This window comes from Diabrotica undecimpunctata, chromosome 7 (assembly GCF_040954645.1).
Source record: "Diabrotica undecimpunctata isolate CICGRU chromosome 7, icDiaUnde3, whole genome shotgun sequence".
Taxonomy (NCBI): Eukaryota; Metazoa; Arthropoda; class Insecta; order Coleoptera; family Chrysomelidae; genus Diabrotica; species Diabrotica undecimpunctata.
The window spans coordinates 56,636,079-56,663,563 of NC_092809.1; the positions used below are offsets into that span (position 1 = coordinate 56,636,079).

The 27,485-nt window shown below is 33.0% G+C and overlaps 1 protein-coding gene across 1 annotated transcript; it reads left to right on the forward strand.

The window, feature by feature from the left end:
- The first annotated feature begins 2,487 nt into the window (after positions 1-2,487).
- Positions 2,488-2,940, forward strand: LOC140446385 (uncharacterized). The gene has a single exon (XM_072538931.1). The coding sequence runs from the start codon at positions 2,488-2,490 to the stop codon at positions 2,938-2,940; it is 453 nt and encodes a 150-aa protein (XP_072395032.1).
- Positions 2,941-27,485: the final 24,545 nt, after the last annotated feature.

The window sequence follows — 27,485 nt, forward strand, 5'->3', positions numbered from 1 at the left end:
TCCACGTTTAAACTGTATAGAGAACAGTCGACCAGCATTTTGATAAACGTAGTAGAATTTCCAGTTTTATTCGAGAATCCAATAGCGGTCTTCAAATTTTTTCAAAATTCCAGGTATTTGAACTTTTTCTCCTGTTCTACAATGTGTCCGTTCATTGTGCTAACTTGGGGTACATTTTGGTTTTTTTGAATTGACATCACGTTGGTTTTCTTAACCTTTATATCTTAATTGAATGGCAGGGGCAACAAAACACATCGTTGTCTAACTACTCTTATAATTTTTACTTCTGCGGACATGGAACCTCCGCTGCTAACTCTGGCGTTTTGATTACGGTACAAGTTTATTAGTAGTTTGATATCCTTTCCATCTAAACCGACTTTTTGCTAACGTTGTAATTGTAGGTCATGTCTTACCCTTTTAAATGTTTTTTCGGAGTCTATAAATCATACAAATATATCTTTCTGTTGATCGTAGCATTTTTGGACCACAAGTAGTAAACTGAATAGGGCTTCTTTAGTTCCCACGCCGGCTCTGAATTCAAACTTTCTCCGATGATTGTTTCGTATTTTTAATATATTAGGGTACGAATGTCTTACTGCATGACTCATAACTTTTATCAGACGGAACTCGTTGAAGTGTTGTGGGTTTGACTTTTTCGGTAGTGGAATATATATTGATTGCATCCACTCTTGGGGTATTTTTTCTGTATGATAAATGCGATTGAATAAAAGGACGAATAGTTCGATGATTTTTTTGCTGATGATTTTACTGTTTCTGAGTATAATCCATCTGAAGCTAGGCTCTTATTCGTTAATGTTAATTACTGGCATTTATAATTTCGGTTTTAAGAACTACTGGTTTTTCGTTGTTATTTTCCAATGTTGCCTTGTTAGTCGACGTGAACTATTTTACCTTTTTATGTAAATTAAAAAAATCGTACCTTTGTTGCAGTTCTATTTCGAAGTATTTATTTCCAGCCATTTCTCTTTTGCCCCGGTTATTTTTTTTCTATTTATGCTATCTAGACTTTGGTATTCTTCGTCATTGCTCTTTTTCTTTGGATTCTCTTTGTTTGTCATTTACTTGTAAAATCTTTTCTGCTATTCATTTCAGTCGAATACGGCAGGTTTGCGCTCGACCGTTTTGCGCCCTTACCTGAAATCGACCGGTTTGCGCTTTGAAATTTTCATAATAGAAATATCCAACTACTATAGTTTCCTTAATCGGCCGATTTGCGCTCTCTTGCAATATAATTTTAATTTCATTCTACAATAATAGTCTGGTGAACCTGCAATGAACAAACTAACATGTCAAATAAACACAAATATCTTTTTCCTTTAGATTTGAAAAAAAAAACGTCAAATCAAAACTAACAAAATTATTAAATTTTTCTAATACTGTCGAACAACAGAGTGTTCTTTAATCTTTAATACTTCTGTTTATAATCCTTCTACCTGGAAATTATTTGTTTAGATATAATTAGTAACTAGAATTCCCAAAATGAGAAATCACTGGAACTAACTTTCCTTTCTACCTGATAATGCGAACTGGTAACTACTTAAGTCATTAACAAAGGGTATGGTAACAGAAAAATTACCTGAAAATTCTACGTGATAATGACCATATTGATGGTCAATCATTTATATTGCGTTCTTTGAGATAGTAGGATCAAGAATTATTGTGACTCAGTGTGAGTTAGTGTGAGTTAGTGTTTTACAAATGGATGTGCAAATTATTGAAACTTCGAAGGGAAAACCATATGTATTGTATAAAGGGTACAGTTTTCGTATGAAAAAAACAAATAAAGATGGTTCGGTTTTTTTGAGTTGTTTGAAAGAGAAAACTGAGAAATGTCGAGGCCACATAATTATGGATAATAACATAATAATTAAGGAAGCGGAACATCTCTGTAAGCCGAGTGTTGCAGCGACAGAAGTGAAGCAGTGTGTCTTCAATGCTCGAAAAAGAGCTAGGGAAGACAATAGTTATTTGCCGATGTCAAAAATATATCAAGATGAATTTCAAAGATTATATAGTCAAGGACTGGATTTCGTGAAAGACTTGGTGTTTGGCAGCAACAAAGCTAGGGAGATTTTGGTTAACAGTAAGGACACTGTATTTATAAATGGAACATTCAAAAGCTGCTGTAAGCAATTTAGTCAAATATATACCGTTCATACCGATATTGGTAGTGCGTTAGAGGAGACAAATACAATTCCATTGATATTTGCGTTACTTCCTAACAAAACCAAAGAGACATACGATATGTTATTTTCATCAATAAAAGAGAAACTACCAAATTGGAAGCCATCTCTTATAAAACTGGATTTTGAACAGGCAGTGATTGGTGCTTTAGAAAATTATTTTCCCGAAGCCAAAATGTCTGGTTGTAATTTTCATTTTAATCAATGTATATGGAAAAATGTTCAAAATATTGGACTTGTTTCTGAATACACTGACAACGAAGAGATACGTTTGCACATAAGAATGTGTGCTGCGTTAGCGTATCTACCCATAGAAGATATCGATGATGGCTGGTTATGCATTCAAGAAACCTCTCCTATTTCTGAAAAAATGGAACAGTTTTATGACTACTTTGTAAAACAATGGTTAAAAAATACTCACATTAAAAATAAAATGTGGAATTGCCATGATCAAAGACATCGCAGTAATAACGTTTTAGAAGGTTGGACTCATCATCTGAATACATTAATAAGACCACATCCCAATGTATTCCAATTAGTGAAGTGCCTGGTTAAAGAAGCAGAATACTGTGATCACCTTTATGATCGATTTACTTTTAATCTGGAAGGAAAGCGGCGCAAGAAAACATATATTATTCTTGATGAAAAAATGTCCAAAACTTTACAGAAATATAAAGGTACAAGGGACTTAAGGTTGTGTTTAAGGACATTGGCATATATCCAGAAGCTGCAATAAATAGACAATTTTTTATTCCCAAGAATTTTTTGTAATTTACTTTATAAAAAGTTTGAAAAAAAAAACGAAAAAAAAACAAAAAAAATAAAAAAAAAACAAAAAAAATTAACAAATTAAAAAAAAACGAAAAAAAAATTAAAAAAAAACATCTTCTAAACACGCCAATGTTTATATTATGTATAAACTATGACAGTGCTAAGCCTGAATGAAAGTGTGAAGGGAAGATGGTTTATTTTTATTTTTTTATAGTTTTATGATTTTTTAAAACTAATTTTACTAGCCTAACCGTTACCTGATCGTTATGGTAGAATAAAATTAAACGTCGATTACAAGAGAGCGCAAAACGGTCGATATAAGAAAATATAAGCTATACATCTCCATTAAGAAAGTGTTAGAACGCAAACCGGCCGATTTCAGGTAAGGGTGCAAAACGGTCGAGCGCATATCGGCCGACACCATTTCAGTCTGTTGTTTCTGGGTGTTGCTTTTAGGTGTTTTTCTATTACGTTGTACATTTGCTCCTTAATAGTTTTAAACAGGATGTTTACGTTATCAGACTAGGTAATTCTATGGTGGTCAATATATCCCAAATTTCTGTTTAAATATTTGTGTACTTAATTTATATTGTATAGTGTTGTTTTTAATAATTAGATGTCCACTGTGTCTTGATGTTTTTGTTTTTTTATTTTAGTTTTTCGCATAACTGTGATCTAAGAATTATTAGCAATCTTTACTGGAATCAAAAACATCGTCTATCCGTACAAAGGCAGGAGAATCCGATGATATTAAAATCAAACATGGGGTCTGACAGGGATGTCAACTATCACCCTTGCTGTTTAACACAAACTCTCAGGAAATATTTAAAGAAACAATAGATGTTGAAGCCGGAATGACGTTAAACCAACGTTATTTTATGTTTTTATATATTTTTTTAAATAAATCAGGAATGACTGAATTAATTTGACTAATTTTAGTTTTGACATATTTATTTAAAGTTCTAGGAAGGTCTAACAGGTAAGAAAATATGATGAAATTATAAGGAAAACAGTAGACGCAGTAAAACGGTTTTATTTTCCCATACAAACAGTTACATTATACTCTTATACAAAATGTTTTATACGACTCTCCACAGTGGTAGTTTATTTAAACATAAAGTGTCGTTTTTGTTCGTTAAACATAAAGTGTCGTACTTTTTCGTTTCGTTTAAACTCGAGAAAATTTAAAGAAATTGTAAGGAAAACAGTAAAAGCAGTTTTATTTTCCTATACAAACAGTTATTTATACTGATTTATACTATATACCATCAAATATCAACTTTTTTTTTATTTTTTTTTATTGCATCAACCCCTAGGGTTATTAATAGTTACACTTAGTATATTATTAAAATTTACATATTTATTTATTACTGATGTCTTCTTTTAGAGTTTCTTTCAAATTGTGTTTTATTTTTGCTGTTGATCTTGCTGTTGAGTACACTGGACGGTCTATCATTATATGTTGCTCTGAAAATGGTATTTGACAGGTGTGGCAAATCGGCTGAAGGTCCTTGGAGATGATGTATCCATGTGTAAATTTTGTATGACCTAGCCGCAGTCTGTTAATAACTACTTGGTCATGTCTTTTATTAGTTGTATATGAGGTGTTTTAAAAATGTGCTTTTTACTCTAGAGTAAAATATTTTTATTTTTGTCATTGAAATTTAATATAAACAAAAATGTTTAAAAATGTGTTTGTCAGAATTAAAAATAATTTTAAAATGCTTAACATTGTTTATTTACAATAAAAAAATTATTGTTCAGCATTTTCTCTGTAATAAAGTTAACAATAGAAGTTTGTGCATTAGGTTAATACATTTTAATAATTATAAATTTAATGAAACAATTCTAAATAAACTTTAATTTTAAAATATACTGACACCACATAATCAACAAATTGCCAGTGACCTAAAAACTAGTATTAAGAAACTCGTACGAAATTACTGGCAGAATCATTGGAAACAATCCACTACATTTTTACACCAAATAGATCAGACGATTGAGCGGTTCGTTATCCCTGGTATAACTAGAAATGAGATGGTTGTTGCTAGAAGATTACGTATCGGTCACACCAGATTTACACATGGTCACCTAATGAATTCTACACCTAAGCTAATCTGTCACTATTGCCAATCTCCACTAAGCGTTCTACACATCCTTGTGGACTGCCCTCATTACAATAAACGACGCCAAGAACTGGGCATGAAGGGCGACATCACAGATATATTATCAAACCAGAGTCAAGTCATCACAGCTATCCAGTTCCTGAAGCTAGAAAACTTACTAAATAATATATAACTACAGTATATTATAATATGTAATTGTACCTTATATATAATTGTATCCACGGTGCCTCGTGCTAATGGCCGAAGCTGTCACAAGCACGTTAAATTAAATAAATATATATATATATATATATATATATATATATACTGAGACAGTTAAAAATGTTAAAATCTAATTGAGTTAATAATTAATATACTAAAACCAAATACCAAACTACACATCTTCCAAATATGTTTTGTTTTTTCTATTAGGTACACACAAAATTTAAAAAATTGCTTTCTTTTAGGTCAACTATCCTTAAGTTTTAGGCATACGTGGTTTAGACACATTTTGATAAACCGATTTTCTAGTTACCGATATCTGTTTGAAAATACTCATCGTTTGTTTATTTTTCTGCTGCACTATTTCGTGTAGAGTTCGAGAAAGCTGGCAAGTGGCCACTCTCTCTAGAGGAACCGGTTCCACTAGGCCAATTCAATCATCTACGAATCGACGAATGCCAACAAAGTTTACAGTAAAGTTTTTTAAAAAACTTTTTTAAAAAACTTTCTTGGTTAGACACGAAATAAATGTGTAGTATTTTTGTGAAAAAACATATGATATCATGATTTATACAAGATTTACCAAGATTTCAAAACATACTAAGTTTATAATATATAGATATATACATATATATTGTTATGCTATGTAAAATTGAAAATATTATTGGTTTGCTTTTAATATATTTCAAAGTATAAAATAAAAGATATTTCGAAAAAATAAAAGTCCATTATCCTGGATTACCTGTAGTAAACAAAATTTAAAGATATGCATAAATTATTTTCTTTGTTAAATATATTCGAGTGACGTAAGTGAGCTTAGTAAAATCGTGAACAATGCAAGCGGGTTTTCCAAATAGACTTGTACGTTGATATACAGTGAATAAGACAATAGAATAGAAATATTTAGAAAATTATAATTCTCCGTTAGTTCTTAAGAGTTTGTAGAAACCGATTGGCATGTTAATAGTTTTTAGGAAATTTATAATTGTATGTAAAACTGTTGTTTGTTATCTAAATGGTAGATGGGGATAAGTGTGATGAACTCTGATTGGAGGAGATTGACAAAAGTGGAATAGGTATGTAGGAATGAGAGTTTAGCTAGATTTTTGAGGAAGAAAAGATAATCAGTTGTTTTTCAAGGGTTCAAGGCGAACAGTCGTTGTTCTCTGGTGGTTCTCCAGAGGTAGTAAGCAGTAGAAGTAAATGTTTGTGAGTTTTCTTGGAGTAAGTATATCTGACGGAAGCTGATCCAGTAAAATATTGTAAGTTATATTTATTTACTTATAGTCCAAGAGCCACTGTTCAGGCCGGAACGAGAGATTCAGTTTATCGAGAGGAGAAGAGGCTAGCACCATTTGAACGATACGTGCATTTGAAGGAGATCATTAAAGATGATAGGCTCGCAATAATTTGTAAGATTGCTGATTACCTAGGGGACTGCTAAGAATAGATAGTGTAGGCTACAATGAACAAGGATTTGGACAAGTCATCATCAGAGAGATAGTTTTACCATTTGTCAGTTTTTCTTTATTAACAACACATGTTTTAACAATTGCTTTAGAAAAGATAGGAATATTTTGATCAGGAGATTTAGAACAACAATTTTGATTTGAAATTTTTATTTATATTGTATATACCATTAATTTTTGAAGGTTCACGTACGTAGAACAAAATTTTGATAATCATTATATGAGATATTTTTTATTGAAGATATTTGAGTGTGAATTTTATTTCAATATAAAATGTTGTATCATATATTTTTTTTATTATTCCGGTATTCTTTGGACCTTACCTATCATACGTAAAGCATAGATATTAAAGCACGAGTATAACCCTGAGATAAAAAAATTAAATAGTGTGATAGAATCATAATTGATTTGGTTTTATTGATTGATCGTAGTTAGTTGATATTTACTGCTATTTAATTATTTGATTTTTATTTTCTTTACCAATCGTACATTTGATATTTATTTTGAATTATTTGAATTTTACTGATTGCATATTTGATATTTGTCGTGAAAATTTATTAAATTTGGGGAGAAATATTTGTCGTATTCTGCAACATATAGAGTGTTGTAAATTTCACATTTGGCGGGGACAAAAACAGTAACGAAAAGAAACAACATGTCCACCACAAGGAGTCAAAGCAAAATGCAAGAAAGGAAGGAGGATAACAGAGAAGAGAAAACAATTGTTAAAGAAGGATCGGATAATGAAGGAAAAGCTACAATAATGGAGGAAAGAAAAGAAACAGGAATGTTAGAAAAATTATTAGCAATGATGCAAATACATACATAACAAATACAAGAATCATCACAAAAAATGGAACAAAAATGGAAGAAAACCAAAGAGAAATATCACAGATAATTGAACAAAAATTAGAAGAAAATGATAGGAAAATGGAAAAGCGTTTGGACAAATATAAAAATGAAGTAAAAGTCTGTTTAAAAAAAGTTATGGAAGAAACAGAGAGGAAACTAAAGATGCAGAGAGAAGAAATAGAAACTAAAATGAAAGATATTAAGACTATGCGAAAGATGGAATTAGAACAGTTAAAAGAAAATTTTGAAAGAAATGGAAAGGAAACTTAAGCAAAATGCAAAACAAATGGCAGAAATTGAACTAAGAGGAGTAGATAGAAAAGAAGTTATCGTCCATGGAACAAGCGAGGCGAAAATACAATTTGGCGGGGATATTAGAAAAGCACACCCAGTACCGTTTGTTAAAAATTTAAAAACCAAATTGCAACAGGTTAGATATTTTGACGATTGCAAAAAAAAAAACAATTAGAAACCATCTGAAAGAAGGAGCAGCGTTATGGTATGAAAGCAAAAAAGATGAGTTTGAAAATTGGAGAGATTTCGAAAATAAATTTCTCAACTATTTCTAGGGGAAAAATAAACAGAGGGAAATCAATCAAGAGCTACAGAATGGAAAATATCACGAGAAAATGGGAATATCTGAAGAAAGATATGCTTTGCAGATATATAACAATTCAAAATATCTAGATTACAAATACTCTACCGAACAACTGGTAGAAATGATAAGCAGACATTTCGAAGAAACGTTAAAGGATCACGTGATTTTGAGAAACTGTCAAAATATTGATAGTTTGTGCCAATTCCTTCAATTAAAAGAAGCGAAAAGAAGAGAAATGAGAAACAGAAGACAACATGACCAATATAATGGACCGGAAAGAAGGTATCAATCAAATTATGACCAGAAAAACCGACATCCCCGATCAACAAATGAATATAGGCCAAGAGAATACCACAATTACACTAGACAACAAAATGATGATAACAGGAATGACACACAAAATAGAACATACGAAAATCACAACAGGAACAGAGCTGCACAAAATCCTCCGAATAGGAATACGAACGAACAAAGGGACGGTAGAAATAATCAGAGCTTCCAACGACAAAATAGAAGGGAGATGAATCATGCAGCAATAGAAAACGAGGAAGAAGATGTATGCAATGAATCCAGACAGGATTTTCAATAAAGCGTCCACTAAACAAAAGTAAAAAACTCTCCGGTATATTTTGTCACCCGAGAGAGTTTATACAGTTGGCGGGAAACGAAAGACAAAATTCTAATTCCAATCTAATATTTTTAGATGCATTTATAAAACATAAAGCGATTAAAATTTTGATTGATTCTGGATCGGAGATATCGTTAATCAATAAAAAACTAGTAAAAGAATTAAATTTGGACAGATTTGTGTATAAGATTCCTATGTTTGCTTTAGTGGGTGCAAACAATAAAAAACTGACGACAGTAAACGAAGGTTTGGGAGTACGGATCAGAGTGGGAGACCAATTCTATATTATGCAATGTGTGGTGATCGAAGATTTAAATCTTCTTTATATGATATCGGGAATTTATGAATTGAGTGAAAAACATATTACCATTAATTTTTCGAAAAATAAACTGGAAATCAGAGCAGAACCAGACAACAGAGACGAAGAAAAGGAAGTAGATAAAAAAAAATTTTGAAAGGATAATTGAACAGGAAAAACATAAAGAAATTAATATGACTGTAGAGGATAAACCGAAAGTACAAGACAAAAATCAATCAGAAGAGAAAAAGAGAAGGAAGAAAAAGAAGAAGAGTTCGAAAAGAAAGCAGAAAAACAAGGTGGAGACAAGAGAAAAACAGGAAATAGAAGGTACAGAAGAGTTGTTGGCAACCGACGATAAAACAGAAAATAAGCAGGAATAAAAGGAGGTTATCATAAGAGAAATGAAAGGAGTAGAAACGTGGTGCTCGAAATACCAAATGGAAATTGAAGATAGAGAAAAAACAGAAAAAGAAATAAAGGATGAGGACAGAGAAGAAATGGCAATTATGGACGAGAATTCAGAATTTTGTGAAGAAATATTCTGGACAGTGAACACATGTGAACAAAATAAGGATGAAAGAAAAATAAAATGTGGAGAAAACTTGGAAAAAGAAATAGAGAAGATTTTAGAAAATTATGGAGATCTTATTAATGAAGAAAGCCGAGAGGCTAAAAATTATGAACATTGTTTTAAAGTTAAAAATTTTAAAAATTTTAAATCGAAAACATATCCAATCCCGTATAAATACAGGCAAAGCGTCGGACAGGAAATTGAAAATATGATCAAAGACAAGGTGATCGAAAGATGTGACTCTCCATATATCAACCCGATAGTATGCGTGAAAAAATCGAGTGGTGATTTGCGATTATGTTTAGATGCAAGAAACATTAATTCACACACAATCGCTCAATACACCTTTGAACATCGAAGCCATATTTGGACGAATCACAGGATCACACATTTTCTCCAAAATCGACTTGAAACACAGTTTTTGGTTAATACCTTTGGCAGAAAAGTGTTGAAATTATACTGCTTTTTCTATCGACGGAGTGGTGTACCGATTTAGGTGGTACCATTTGGACTACAGAGTGCATGTGCTGCTTTGGTTCGCGCATTACACACAATGTTAAATAGGCATGGAGTATTTGTTGTACATTACATAGATGATTTATTAATTTTCTCACCGGATATAACAAGCCATCTACGACATATTCATACTGTTCTCGAAGAACTTGATCAAGCAGGATTAAAATTAAATATTCAAAAGTGTCAGTTTTTCCAAAAAGAAATACAAAATTCATTCAAAATAATTCATCAAATTTTTAAATTATAATATTAAAATAAATTTACAGAGTCTAGACATACTCGCAAACAAAGTATAAATTGTTAACTTTAAAATTCCGCAGCACAAAAAATTTAATTAAATCTTATAAACAGCAAAGCTTAAAATGAACAAAGTTTGCCTATGCACCAGATCATTTAATACGGAAAGTTGCCTTTCTGTAGTTGCGTAATGATTTTCGTGGATGATCTTAATTTCAACTAAACTAATTATATACTTCCATAATAATTTCCAACTCGTTGAAAACTTTAAATTACTTCATACGATGGCCGGGCGATCACAAATTCCTTGTAATAACCCATTTTAAAGCGAGTTGAATGCTGCAATTGCACTGTGTTCTATCAGAAATTAGAATTATTAAATTTGCTATTAAATGTTATAATAAATTGTAATGGAAACTTCATTCACCAGCTTTTGTGTGTGTTTGATAGTTTATCATAAAATACCGCTATAAGATAAAGCTTCTGATGAGGTTTGTAAAACAATGTTATCATTTCCTAATAGTTTAGTATGTCTGTAATAATAATCTTTTGTTGAAATGATGAAAGTTTGGTTTGGTATTTCTAGAAAAGAAGCTTATTCAAATTATCTGCAAATGTCAAAAGTGAAAATAAAGAAATATCTAAGATAAGACACAACGAAGCAGTAAAATTGATCATAATATCCATAGACGGTAGTAAATAGCATAGAAGATAATCTAAATGGTAAAAAAGACCCTGCGCGTTTCAACGTTATCCCAATAGAACAATGGAAATATGCAAATCTACAAAAATCAATCTCAAACCATTTCGAGGAACAGAAACAAACTTTCAGTAGAGATAGTTGATTTATTAATAATACAAAAACTCCAAGAAGCCATTTTTAGACGGTTACATTTATTATTGTTCTAAAGCTATTTTCTTGTGCGTTTTAAATCAATTAAACCATGTTTGTACCTTGTTTAGGCTTTTGCCTCTTCAAGGGAGGGGTGGTTTATTTTTTTTTGTCGAGCAAGTGGGTGTCGTAAACCTTAGAGTGATATGCGTGTGGCGATTATAGTGGTTGCAGTGCTAGAAAGTTAGGGTTCAGAAGGAGGCGTATTGTGATGAGAAGTGCACAAGAGGAATTGTTGGTAAGCCAAACAAGCCAAGAGGAAGTACTTCAAGGTGTTACCAGCCATACTAGGAACGGCTCTGAATTAGCGTTTTTGGATTACAGTTGTTAGCTGCGATATTTTAGGGGGATTGCTTTAAGGACTTTGAAATACTCATCTGGAAGTTCGTTTCCAGTGTTGTGAGGAATTTTTGCTGGAAAGAATGGAGTATTCGCCCTCGACGATGGCAAGTAGTTTTAAGTGTTTGTTTGGCTCGGTTGTTTGAGCCAGCTATAGTGCGAAGGACATCTCTACTGCTGAGGATAGGAATTCTGGTCTTAATTGATGTTATGTGGGCTACTTGGTGATTAAGTACTGACGGGTAGTCTCTGCCCTTCCTAGTGCAGAATCTAAATATTTTTTTCTGTGGCCATTAGGCGGGTGGAAAGCTACACGTAGACGCAAGCCTTGTATTCGATTATCGGTTTTATCGGTGCAATAGTGTTTTATTTGACGTATTGCCCATTTTACCGGACAGCGCTGCCAGGAGTTTTGTTCTTTTTCCTGCCTTTTGTTCTTTTTCTTACCTTGTCTAGGGAGTTTTGTATGTCTGTCTTCCAGTTGATAGTCCTGCTAAAATTAACTTCCAAATAAGACACTTAGTTTCTGAAATTGGAGTCTTTTTTGCATGGTTATCCGACCCTGAGCATCACGGTAGTGGGGAAATTTAAATAATATTAGTTGGGTTTTGAAGGCGTTTTTAGTCACTCTCTATCTATTTTACCATCTTATAACTCTGTTTAGGTAATTTTGGACTCTTTCGAATACAGACATTTTTTGTCGATGCATTATATGTGGGCCTGATGTGAGAAGCGCAGTGTCGTCAGCATACAGCAGTAGGGATTCCGATTTATATTGAGGGCGGGGGATATCACTGTTGTAGACTGTGTATAATATCATAGCAAGAATTGAGCCTGGGGCACTTTAGCTTGTGAATTGAATGGCAAGGATAGTGTATTGTCAACCCACAGTCCGATTAGAGAGATAGGAATTTATTAGTTTAAAGAAAATTGTGGGAAGTCCAGCAAACTAGAGTTTTTCGATCAGGCATGTGTGCTAGACCTAGTCGAATAATTTCAAAACGTCTAGGAATATGCCTATGACGTGTCTTTTTTCGTTAATTAATTGTGAAATAAAAACTGCTACTTCAATCAATGCATTTTATGTGGAATATCCAGCCCTGAATCCGAAATGATAATTTTTAATAGCAAAGTGAGCGTCTAGGAATTATACGAGTCTCTCTTTAAGGATTCTCTCGTAAACTTTACCTAGGGTGCTTATTAATGAAATAGGTTTGAGAATCATGACTGTACTGGCAACCTTTCATAAGATTGAAAAGTAGTTCAGCGTAAGACTTGCATTGATTATATTGGTGAGCAGCAGGATTAAATTCTCTTGAAGATTTTTGAGGCATCTTTTGTGGATGCCATCAAGTCCAGGAGCAGTATTTTTACCTAAGTTGCACATCTGTCTGATGGTCGCTTTAGTCACAGGGGCCATGATCAGATGAGGATGGGGCCCTATGTGGGTTTAAGGGTAGTAGTATATATATCTTTCACTCTCCGTTCGGCTTCTTTTTGGATCTTTCGTTGAAATTGTGGTTGTTTGGGGAAACAAGTGTGGCCTAGAGTGTATTTTTGATGGCTTAGGCCTTATCTTGTCGATTTTTAAGAATGATGTCATTGAATTTGAGATGTGAGAGTGGTTGATTTTTTTGTTTAGTTAGGATGTTAAATTGGTTCCAGAATCTTGCACCCACTCGGTAGTCTAGGTTGGCCGTAACGTGCATCCACTGTGTTTGTTTCAGCTTGTTTGCTTCCAAGATATTGGAATAGTTAGGGATGATGCTTCTTGGAGAAGCTTTTCAATTTGGAATTCCTTGCCACAACTGAAGTTTAAAGTAAATTTATTGACGGTTCAATTTCCACTTTGGAAATCGTTTTCAAAATACAAATAATAATAAATTCAACAAATTTTGTTTTTTTTTTATTATTTTGTATATATTGTTTTATACTTTCTTACTAAAATATTTGCTGTAAGAAATGCAAAATACTTGCGAAAAAGATCGCAGTCTAAAAAAAAAAACAAGAAAATTGCGAAAACTACCAAGGAATAAGCCTGTTAAACTTTGCATATAACTACATACAAGAATAGTAGCCAAAAATATATAAAGGATTGCAGAGCACTAGTAAAAGAAGAACAAAATGGTTTCAGAAAAGGCAAACCGTAAAGAGATAGAGTATTAACGTTAAAACTATTACTAACAAAGTAAAAATAATTCAAATTAAAAACTTGGAGTCCGGCGCCGATATCGAATAAGCGTAGACGCTTTTTTGATTGATCATAACAAACTGTCAAGGCCGCCTAAGGGCTGTAGCACCAAGATGATGATGATGATGACAAACTTTGAAATTAACATAGTAATAGCACGTAAAAATTCGCGTCGTAAAATTCTTACACTGCACCATAATACAGTGTTGTAGTGTTCGTTTATTGTGTATCGAAGAAATAAGATATGTGAGTACCTACATATTTTATTATTAATAAAGTAATCCGTGATCACAGGATCTTAGAAACACTTCTTCTCATGGCGCCGTCTCCTTTCGAAGGTTGGTGATCCAAATGGCAATTGTCGTTTTGGAAACTGCTGCGCGAAAGATTTCTGCGGATAAGCGGTCAAACCATCTCCTCAGGTGTTTCAGCCACGAGTTCTGGCGTCTTCTTACTGATCTCTTGCCCTGTACTTTTCCTTTCAGTATAACATGAAGTAATTCGTATTTTTCGCCTTTCAACACATGACCCAAGTATTGCATTTTCTTCTCTTTGATTATTCTTAGTAATTCTTTTTGTTTACACATGCGACGAAGTACCTCAACATTAGTAACTCTTTGTACCCATGGAATTCTCAACATTCGTCTGTATATATACATCTCAAAGGCATCTATTCTTTTTTCTAGTTTAGAGTCCATTGTCCAACTTTAACAGCCATACAGTAAGACAAAAAAAACGTAACATCTGATCATTCAGATTCTAAGCTGCAGACTAAGGTCTGATCTTGTAAACAATGTTTTCATGCTCATGAATGCTTTCCTTGTTTGTTCGATTCTTGATAGGATTTCTTTTTTTGGATTACACTGACTATTGATATTTGTTCCCAAATATTTTATGTAATTTACCTGTTCTATTATTTGACCCTTGGCATACACCTGTACGTTTATTGGTCTCTTTGAAAATACTAAAGTTTTAGTTTTGGAAACGTTTAGATGTAAACCGAACATTTAGCTGTGGTGCATAACACCGCATAACATATAACCGCATTTATTATATTTTGTAGTTCTTGTGCGTTGCTCTCTATCGATGCGGAAGACGGTATTATCATCATATCTGATGTTGTCTATCTGATACAGTCAAAATATTGCATTTTTTTCTCCATTATTATTCTAATATCATTTAACCAGCGACCTCTTAAGTTTTATACAAAACACCCACTATCCCGCATAAGATAAGAGAGAAAGAACTTTTATCTTTAGGGCTAAAACTAACTTTATCACTGTCATTTTTGCGAATAGAAACCACCAACCTGGAATAAAAACATGTACATAGTTTCTGTAGACATATTTACATATCTCTACCTACAATACCGATTTCCGGTTCCATTGTTATAACGTATGACGGCATTAACAATCGAATTTTTTTAACGCTAAACAATGTACGTTTTCATTGCAATTAACATGGCCTCATTAACAGTAGTTGCTCAGTAACTGTAAATAACTCAGATACAGCTATCCCAACTACTACACTTTCAAAGAGAAATAAATCTACCACAGTATATTTAGCAGCAACGACCGCTATCACACCTTCAACAAAGAGTACCTCTACAAATATATCAAATACCTCAACGTCATTTTCAAAAACATCATCTACAACCCACTTAATAACGCACGATACATCGACTACATTTAATGCAATATCAGTGCTACCCAAAACACATATATCCACTTCACTAACCACATCATCCCACGTAAGCATCACTAAACAGTCTTCATCTTTCAGTCTACACAATAATTCTAGATCTATTAATTAAAATAAAGACTCTCCGGCACCACAAGAATTTAGCATATCCAACGAGAAAAATACATCATGATCATCCTCCAAACGAATTATATCTAAAGCAATAACACTCCTCATTAAGACATCAGCTAGTGACGAAGTATTTTCAAAGCCAACTTAAAAACAAAAAAGAATAAAATCAAAACATCGACACTCTCTTGAGAAACCCTAATACAACCAATTAAAGAATTATTCGATTTCGAAAAACAAATAATAACCTTCGACGAAACAGTTGTTGATTTATTTGAAAACATTTAAGGAGCTAAAGATGTTATCAGTGTTAGAAATAAATATACCTTAGACACGTACGCATTTATACAACTTTTATCCAAAATCCATTCATGTATATCCTAGCATCCACTAAAATTTAAATGTACAAAATTAGAAAAGAAACTGACGAAACAACTCAGAAAACTCAAATACGAGGATGAAAAACTCGACACGGATACGTCGAGTGAGTTATCCCAGGAGCTTAACATTTAATTAAAAACAAAATATACATTCAACTTATTACAATGAAATATAAACAGGTTTTATACCCATTATAATCTGCTAAAAATTTACTAACTTTTCAATTTTTTATAAAAATGATAACAATCAGGAAAAACAAGTGGTAGAGTGGTTATTTATGTTAATGACACCCTTAAGGCATAAACAATTCCTCTTAAAACAGACATCGAAGTTGTAGCCGTATCAGTTAAAGATTTCCAATGCAATAATGTATACTGTATTTATGGTCGTCCAAAGGCAGTCCTCTCCATAACCGACTTAAAAGCACTCATCTTACAAATATGCCTACGCCCAAACTAATATTAGGAGATTTGAATAACCACAACTCAATGTGAGGCTCAACAAATTTTAATACCAAAGGCAGACTAATCGAAGACTTGTTAACAACACAAAACTGAAACATTCTCAATGATGGACGACCAACAAGATTTAATGTACCACATCGGTAATCGATCTATCAATTTGTGACCCAAGTCTTTTATTCGCACTTAAATGGGATCCTGTACCCTTTTCTATAAGAACGACCATTACTTACTAAAGCATCTGTATTTTCTGATAACATTACAATGGAACCTGAAAAACGCTAATTAAAATACATACGCTGAGGCCATAGAAATAAACATAGAATCACCAGACACCAGTTTTGACAACACTGATGTAAATGAAACTCTCAACATTTTTACTAATATTATTATAAACGCAGCAGAAACACATATATGAAAAACTAAAATATTAAGGAAACACAGACCTCTACCATGGTGGAACAAAGGATTTCAAAACGCAATCAAGCAATATAAAGTATTTTTAAACAAAATGAAAAAAACATAATAACGCAACTAACATAATTGAATGAAAAAAACAGAGAGCACATGTTAGATACAAAACAAAAACTGCTTGAAAAAGCAGCTGGACGAAATTTGTCTCTAATGTAAATAGTTCAGCACGTTTATCTATAGTCTGGCGCAATATTCGTAAAATATAAGAAGAAAAAAATAAATTCTTTTTAACAATAAATTCTATTTCTGTACCTGATAATAAAACTTTAATAGTCTAAGAAAAAATGCCAAGCAACGCTAAATGTGTTCTTTTAAAAATTTTCAATAGAATATGGTTAAATAATATCTTTCCAACGTCCTAGAGCAACTTAATATCCCTTATTATCCCTATTCTCAAACCTAACAATGCACGAACTAAAATTTCTTCATATATGTAGACCCATCTCACTCACCAATGTAATGTGCAAGGTCATGGAAAAAATAGTTAACAAAAGATTAATGTGGATGTTAGAAGAAAATCACCTCCTGGTAAACGAGCAGAGTGGACATCGACAAAACCGAACTACTATTGATAACCTCATTGATTCAGAGTCTGAAATTCTGGAATCCTTTGCGAACCAACAAGAAACTATTTCACAGGCCGTGTTCATAGATACTACCAAAGCATTTGATACGGCATGGCGTTATGATATTATCAAAATACTTCACATATGGAATTTTAGAGGCATTGTTATTAATTACATTGCAAATTTTCTTAAACAACGGAATTTTTAAGTAGAGGTTAACTACTATACATCTTCAATAAGTTATCAAGCAAATGGCGCACCTGATGGATCTGTAATAACTGCAACAGTATTTATAATTGCAATGAATATTATATATTATACCATCAAAATCTAGCTTGGTTTGTGGCAGATTTTATGCAGATGACCTGGTGTTAATTTTTTTAGGAAAAATATATTCTCAGTTCAACGTCACTTGCAAACCGCACTTCACAAATTCATAAACTGATCGAAGAAAAAAGGATTTCAGTTTTCAACCAGCAAATCAAAGTGCTTGTTATTTACAAAGAAATGTGATCCAATTAAACCACAGCTAAAATTATATAACCAAATCCTAAATTACGCTGATGACATTAGGTTTTTAGCAATGATCTTTGATACGAAACTAACATGGAAAAAAAACATATATTGCAAATTAAAAACAAGTGTTAAAATAAAATCAATATTATGAAAACTCTCTCTAATAAAAACTATGGAGCGGACTATAACTGCTTAATAGTGCTTAAGCGATGTTTATAAAACCCTAATCATATCTACAAAAGATTACAGTTCCATGGTATATGCATCTACCAAAGAATCATTTTTGCATCATCTTGACGTTATTCAAACTACGGTATTAACAATAGCCACAGAAACATTCCGGACCAGCTCAACAGAAAGTTTGAGAGCAAAAACTGAAAGTACCACTTAAATATAGAAAGATGCATTTACTCTCACATATGCATTTGCCGCTAATTATAATCCAAACGATCCAACTAAAAACATCATATTCACTGATCGTTTTAAAACCTTATTTACTGAAAATAGGAATGTAAAAATATCATTCTACGAAAGAGTTAGGCAAACCCTCATAGCTTTACAAATTCCGATACCAAATACCTATTTCAATTTCATTAGAATTCCTCCTCCTTAGACAATATGCATTCCTCAATCCGACACATCCTTAAATATTTTTAAAAAGAACGATACTCCCTTCTCCCTCTCTCCAATGGCGCTACACCCGAAATCGGGCATTGGCCTCCTCCAAACTATGCCTCCAACCTTGTCGGTCCCGCGCCGATCTTCTCTAGGTTCTCATGTCTAGCAAATTTTGCGCGTACGCTGCCACTTCATCCTCCCATCTTTTCCGTGGCCTTCCTTTTGGTCTTGCGCCATGCATTTTACTATCAAGGGCTCTTTTCGGCAATCTTTCTGTCTCCATTCTTACTACATGACCAGCCCAGCGAAGTCTTTGAATTTTAACGAATTCTGAGATCGGTGTCTCTTTGATTAATTGGTAGAGTTCATGGTTTTCTGGATCTCCATATTCCGTTTTCGTTAATAGGTACAAATATCTTTCTTAGGACTTTTCTTTCGAAGACTTCCAGTTTTCTTTTTGTTTCTTCTGTCATCACCCATGTCTCGTATCCATAACATACTATTGGTCTGATAATAGTTTTTTAGACTCTGATTTTTGATCTCCAGTGTGTGTTTTTGGAGCGAAACACACGATCGAGTGAAAAATAAGCTTTGTTTCCCTTTACTATTCTTCTTTGGATTTCTGGTTCTTCTGTTCCATCCGTGTTTAATGTAACTCCTAAATATGTGAAACTTTCTACCGTTTTAATATCGTCCTCTAATTCAACTGTGCGTCTGTTTCCCCTAGCTCTTGCCTGTGTTAACTTTTTTGTCTTTTGAATATTTATTTCTAGTCCGATCCGAACCAGACATGGCAGATGTGCATACATGCTACATAAATGAGGAAAGAACCCGTCTCCTTAATTTGACTGTGGGGAGAACCAAACCATCGACCACATTATTCAAGAGTGTTTCTCAAGATCCTACAATGGTAGCCCTGAAGACTTCCTGTTTGCAACTTCAGAGTCAATTGATTATATAAATACATTTCATGTTTGTTTGAAACTATTTAAAGTTTGTCAAATACCTATATTACTAATGTTTGTGTATTTGTTCTAAATGTGTTGTAATTGCCATACGATAAATAAATAAATCTAGTCCGGTCTCTTTTGCCTTTGATTTTAATTGTGAATATATATATATATATATATATATATATATATATATATATATATATATATATATATATATATATATATATATATATATATATATAACCTCTTCTTTTCTGCGCAGAACAGAAGATACTCCCTTCTAATAAAAAATATCTTTATCAAAAAACAAAATTTTCTAACTTCTATCACGTATATACAGATGCCTCTAAAACATCTACTGTAGTTGGGGCACCTGTCGTTATTTCGAATACAACACTTGAGTATAAACTACCATCCTTAAGCTGCATACATACCGGCGAACTATATGCCATCTACCAAGTTCTCATTCATTATATCTCCGGTTATATATCCAAAGCTCTTATAGTTATCGATTCCCTCAGTTCCATCAATACCATTTACCAGCTTTACACAACACACAAATTGCTCTCCTAATTAAAAAAGAACTAGCTACCATACAAAACAGCAACCATACTGTAGAATTTCTATGGGTTCCTTCACAGACTGGACTTCAAGGGAAGGAAGAAGCGAACCGCATTGCCCAACAAGCAAGAAACAGTGAAACCGTGAGTGAAGTCAGAAAGGTAGTGCTAAATGTATTGTAAATCATTTGTTGAAGTGAAGGTCAAAACTTTGTGGCAAAACCAGTGGGACAGTTCAACTTCAAAAGTTGGCGAAGTGAAAAAAAAAATAAATAAGATACGAGAAATTTAACGTATTGTAATAATAAATAACGTACAATAACGTATTGTAATAAATAAGTAAAATTTTATGTATTGATAAAGTTACGAATAATATTGTTTTATAATTAAAAGTTTCGTTAACGCTTAAATTTTACACAACCTTCATCGTTTAGTAATAAATTCTTTTGAGATTTTATAAAGACTAGAGACAATATAAAACCAAATCTGTGTTTTAAAGAACCTCCAAAACGGTTTCAGTTTAAACTAAATGAATACCGATATACATGTATATCTATTTGTTTGAGAAAGAGCTGCTATTTGTTTTGGTTGCGGATCTGAGGAACAAAAGCCAGTATTTTCATCCCTTTTTGATGCTTTCTCTAACTTTCAATTCTCTGTCGGAATTGCCTTAAATTGCTTTTCCCACTGCTTTCATAATGAAGCAGAATCTTAAACAGTGGTGGAGAAAAAGAACATGTTCTAATAAACGGCAGCAAATGGCGTATACAACGTAAAATATCGAAATATGTTTGCTTCCCTGGAGAATTTCTTGCTATGAGACACAAAGCCAACGGCATTCGCGGAAAGTTACGTTAATAAAACCAGAAATAGTTGCAAAAAATAATAAAGAACAGATTATTAAAAACAAATCAGTTGTTTAAAATATAGTAACTTTTAAATATATGCTTTTGTTACTTTTCTTTCTTAGTTATTAAAAACAATACTTACAAGACAGATATATATACACTTGAGTGCAAAATAATCGACTCAAAAGAGATATTTGAGATTACACCTTCTGTTTCAATGTAAAAAGTATGAAAATAAAAAGATGTAATGTGCAAACAATAACTTTATTATTGAACTTACAAAAACTTCTATTGCATTATTTGAAAGACGCATTTTAAAAATAATATGCAATACAGAGTTTCCTAAATATTCATCATTGGAACTAACGCAAGAAAGACGTTATGAACAGAGAAATAATCAGTTACAACATGAATTTCTTAATTATTCAGTATTTAATATTACCACCGCTACTCCTAATTACACTTTCCAATCGATTTCGCATGGATCGGATGACTTTTCTAATAAATTCTTGAGGCATTGCTTCCCATTCATCATTAAGTGCAGCTCTCAATTCGGGCGGGCATGTTTTCGACGCTGAAGTACCTGAGGGTCTTAAAAGTACCCTTGTTTTGGACGCTGCCGGAAGGAGGTACCAGAGATTAGATATAATTAGGGTTTAATGATGGTCATTGAAATTTACTTAGTTACTAGTTATTAGTTTGTCAGAGAATAGTGAAAAGTGAACATGGAAATTTCAACGTTAGTAAGTAATCGTGGTAAAATTTTGCTCAAAGTGAACAATTTTACTTTTTCTCAAGATAAAGTACTAAAATCGGGAGAAACGTATTGGAGGTGCGTAAAACGGTCGTGTAAAGCGAAGATATTCACGAAAGGGCCAGAAAAGTTAGTGATCCGAAGTAATCTAGAACATAATCACGAGTGTGATATCAAGACGCTTAATAGACAGATTGTGCGTAGCAGTGCCAAAAGGAAGGCTAAGGATAATTTGACCGAAAGGCCGTCCAAAATCATACATAGTGCGTTGAAAGAAAATGTAGATTGCTTGAGCCACATGTCTGTTAAAGACGTTAATTTAATACGAAATCAAATATACAGTGAACGGCGAATGGCTCAACCGAAACTGCCCAAAAGTAAAGAAGAAACTATTGCTGCGGTAAATATTATGAATATCAAAACACTTAAAGACGAGAATTTTATATTTGCGGTTGAACTAAGTTCTAACATTATCATCTTCTCGTGTAACACTAACATGAGTTTTCTGTGCGGAAGTAAAACGATTTATATGAACGGTACATTTAGTTACTGTGCTCAATATTTCAAGCAATTTTTTACCATACATGTATTTATCAATGGACATTATATACCATTGTGTTATTGTTTACTTCCCGACAAATCGGAACAAACCTATATAAAACTATTTAATGTTTTGAAACGCAAATGTGAAGTAATTGGTCTAAAATTCAATCCAAAAATCATTTTCTCCGATTTTGAAATTGCTATCCACAATGCTGCGCGTTTTGAATTTCCAAATGTGCACATTAAAGGGTGCCGTTTTCATCTTATGCAAGCTTGGTATCGTAATATCGGTGGTTGTGGCTTAATTCGGGAATATAAATTGGCAGACAGTGAAATATCTAAATGGCTGAAATATATTTTTGGGCTGCCATTTTTACCTCCCTCAGAAGTCTAAGAATCTTTCATATATGATTTTATGGCTATTTAACCAAAGGATTCAAAAATTGAAAAGTTTTCCGACTACTTATTGGACAACTACATTGGCGACCACGCAACATTTCCGTCGGAGATGTGGGCTGCGATGAGTGAGAGTTTACAATTAACAACTAATGCTTGTGAATCGTTCCACTCGCATTTTAATGATAATTTTTACCATGCTCATCCAAATATTTTCCATTTTATTGATGTTTTAAAAAATTTTCAAACTGAAACTTACAATAGTGTCTGTAATAGTGAAAGTAATAGACTTAAAGATCCAAAGAGTAGAAAAAAAAATTATGTTCGTTAGAAATAGGATACATGAGTATCAAACTAACTGTATCGAACGATTCCATTTCGTAAAATGTATGTCGTATTTATTTCAAAGTGACAAATAAACCTAAACAAAAATCATGACCAATTTGGTACCCAACCAGAACATCAGTATTGGTGGAAAAGAAATAAAACTCGTAGATAGATATAAATACCTGGGACATGAAATTATGATTGGCAGGGATAACCAGACTCATGAACTGAAGAGAAGAATCGGCCTTGGGTGGCAGCATTTGGAAAACTGAGAGAAACTTTTAAAAGTGAGCTGCCCACATGCCTAAAGAGAAAGGTATTTGATCAGTGCGTCCTCCCAGTCTTGACGTATGGAGCAGAAACACTTACCTTAACAAAAGCAGCAGCTACCAAACTGAGAGTCACGCAGAGAAGAATGGAGCGGTCCATGTTAGGAATAACTCTGCGAGACAGAATAACCAACGAAGACATCAGGAGAAGAACCGGAGTGACTGACATCATCGAGAAGATAGCCAGACTAAAATGGAGATGGGCAGGACACATAGCCAGAATGACAGATGGGCGATGGACAAAGAGGTTATTGGAATGGAGGCCAAGGGAAGACAAGAGAAGCGTCGGTCGACCACCTACAAGATGGACTGACGATTTAAGAAGACTCGATAAAAACTGGATGAGAGCGGCGCAAGAGAGACGGGGTTGGAAACATGAGGAAGAGGCCTATGTTCAGCAGTGGACTCTTGAGGCTGGATGATGATGAAATAAACCTTATCAAGATTAATCTCTAGAATTTTATTACCTGACTTTCCATTTACATTTCAATTACACCCAGCGTCCAAATCATGTATGCAGAAACAGGTAATTTTATTTTTCAGTGTCGAATTTTAAATTTAGCGTCCAAATCATGCACGCCTCTCAATTCCATTATGCTCCTTGGTGCATGATTTCTGTTCCGGACCCTTCGTTAAAGCTCATCCCAAACATGCTCTATTGGATTTATGTCCGGGCTCAACGCAGACCAATTTATTGTAGGTATACCGATCTCAGTCAGATATGTGGTGGTGACTAGTGCGGTATGACATCGTGCATTATCATGCAATAAAATAAAGGCATTACCAATAAATCCCGCGTGTGGAACCACATGTTCCTTCAAAATATCTCTGATGTAACGATCCGCCGTTAAACCTCCTCCACGTCCTCCACCAGGCACGAAAACCAACTCGGTTTTCCCATCCATAGAAATGCCTGCCCAAAACATACAAGAACCGCCTCCATATGACACAATTTCTCGTATACAACATTGAGCAAATCGTTCACCTGGCGAGTTATAGAGAAGCTATAAAGAAGTACTGGAAGTAGACTCAGTCGACGTAAGTATATTCTTCAGCTGTGTGAAGAAGTACGGGCTCCATATCTTGCCTCCCGAAATCTAATACTACACTCAGCAACACAGATTTTAAAAACAACCAGCACTGTTACTATCCCAAAATGTAAAAAATGACAGTTGAAAATATGTTGTAAAGGAAATCATACTTCCAGTCAGTGCCACGGCTGTCACAAGGCAATGTGTGGTAAACGCCAAAAACTATAAACTGTATGGTATTCGAAATATTTAGACCATGAAACTAAACAATAAAATTAGAGTCTATCGTCTACATTTGATATAATTTACATATTAATATACAAGGTATAAAAAAATGCTTATTAAAAGCTTAAAACTTTTATTTTAAAGAAGATCTTTTCGGAATTAAATCATTCCAGCATCAGTTTACTAAAAGAGAGAGTAAAAATACCAATATTAAAAACACGTAAGTTGAAATTTAAATGTATAGAAAGAACACGTTGGTTTTTTACTACTTACATAAAAAGTTGTTAAAAAACATTGTTTGGCCACAGAAAAACACTGGAAGGACATCAGTAACAAAAACAATCCTCATGGAATTTACAAAGGTAAATTCAATAGACCGTTAACTTCGGTAATTAATAAAAACTAAAAATGGGGGCATCTAACATGACCCCCCGGAGCTGGTGAGATTTTGTCGACTTACATTACCTCAAATCTGTGCTGGAGTCTAGGATTAACTGATAGAAAGATGGTATGAAAAATCAGTCAGTAGCCGTCAACGTCAAGTGGAATGATGTAGTAGGAGCAAAAGTCATTGTGCTTTCGTTTTTAAATTGACCGTTTTTAGCGAAGAATTGTGTTTAATGTGTAGTAAGATCAATAGCAATTTTTGGTATGTTAAACAGGGGGAAGAATGTCAAACAATGAGTAACTGTGATGTAAATTAAATTTAATGTACCAGGGTAAGACAAAATTTAAGTTAGGTAATTGAAAATTAAATCATTATCAAAAGTGAAAAACGGAAGTTATTACCTAATTATTTCATTGTATCAAGTAAGTAGAGATAATGCATTTACCTTTGTAAATTCCATGAGGATTGTTTTTGTTACTGATGTCCTTCCAGTGTTTTTCTGTGACCAAACAATGTGTTTTAATAACTTTTTATGTAAGTAGTATAAAACCAACGTGTTCTTTCTATACATTTAAATTTCAATTTACGTATTTTTAATATTGGTATTTTTACTCTCTCTTTTAGTAAACTGATGATGGAATGATACAATTCCGAAAAGATTTTCTTTAAAATAAAAGTTTTAAGCTTTTAATACGCATTTTTTTATACCTTGATACACACGAACACCACATGCTTTGTATTCAACAGGTATACTAGCCACTCCTGGATATCTCCACTTCATGGTTTTGTTCCAGTTTCACTTTTAATTTTGAACCCTTTAGGCTTTCTAGGTAGGTATGCTAAGCCAGACTTTCTAGTGTTAACGCAGTCAAAGCATCAGCAACTTTAACCACTTTGGAAACCCAATACCAACCATTTGTTCCTCATATTTATATCATATATTCAAATATATATATATATATATATATATATATATATATATATATATATATATATATATATATATATATATATATATATATATATATATTACACTCATACTTTAATTTTTATGGTCCATTGTTAACTTTTAGGTACTTTTACAATTAAGGCTTTATTTTTACAAACGTATTGATCGAGTTTTTTTTTCAGTAAACACTATTTTATAGGAAGTGTTTAAGTGCTTGTAAATTGTACAAATGCAATTAAAATATTTATATATTACTGCCGATATTATTGCATCATACAAATCCTATTAATAAAGCAAGGCTAACTGCTCTTCTTTTATTTAGAACAAGTTAAGCGAAATTTTATATTCGCGGAACTCCTATTGATGCCCATGTTTTGCATTTTGTTTTCTAAAGTACCTTAAATAAAAAAACACGTTTCCATACTTAGCATTCCCGCAGTGCATTATACAAACATAATATAAAAGCTCATATTCGAGACTACAAATTCGTTTGCCAAGCGGCCAACTTTCGGAATGAAAATGGAAAAATTTCCAAGTTGTTCATTCCGAATTCTATTATTATGCGAATATCTGTGTAAAACTCTTTTGTGGGATTTCAGATATTGCAATGGAAAAATTATTAGTATGTAACATGCAAACATTAGTAGATTGCAGCTACAAAGTACAAATAATCGGATATATACTTAATGGAATGGGGAAATTTGGCATTCGTTGATATTAACGTCAAATGCTTGGAGCTACGTGAAAAATATTTTAGTTCGTTTTTTATTTATTTCTATTTATTTTATTGCTTTTATTAACATAGTTACATAGCAAGAATAGTATAATTAAATACCCAACGTACAAATAGGGTAACCATTTATTGGACATTGCCAGTTATTGGACGTACCAATTATTTTAACTGAAAACAAGAATTCTGTATTCAGTAGTGAGCTAAGTTTTGTTCAGATGCCGCCTTGTACTAGTAGTATCCTTATTGACGTAAATAACATTTGATTGACGTTTTTGTCTTGCCGCCAAATGAAAAATTCTTTGGTTATGCACCAAAAAGACGGTTTTCTTAACCCTATTTTAAGAAACCTTAGGTGAATTTTAGTGTTATAATTAGTGGTGAAATTGTATCACAGTGCTCCTCATAAATATAATAAGTTAGTAGTGAAAGTAAGTATTTTTAAGGTTTAATCACCATATTTAAGTCTAATTTATGTATTGTATGGGTGTCCAATAACTACAACTAACATATGAATATTTTCAGTTATTGGACATCTGTCCAATAACTGCATTTTGCAAAGTTTATACAGTTTTTGTGTTTATACAGTGAAATATTCGTGCGTCTTCTCTGTTTCTGGCACTTCAATTTTGGTTTTAATATTCGCAGTGTAGCCAGTTATTGGACACCTGTCCAATAACTGGTTTACAATCTGTCCTATAACTGAAACATTTATTTACACAGTTTTTTTA

Coding starts and splice junctions, on each gene's coding strand:
- LOC140446385 (XM_072538931.1), top strand. CDS start 2,488: ATGTGTGCTGCGTTAGCGTATCTACCCATAGAAGATATCGATGATGGC.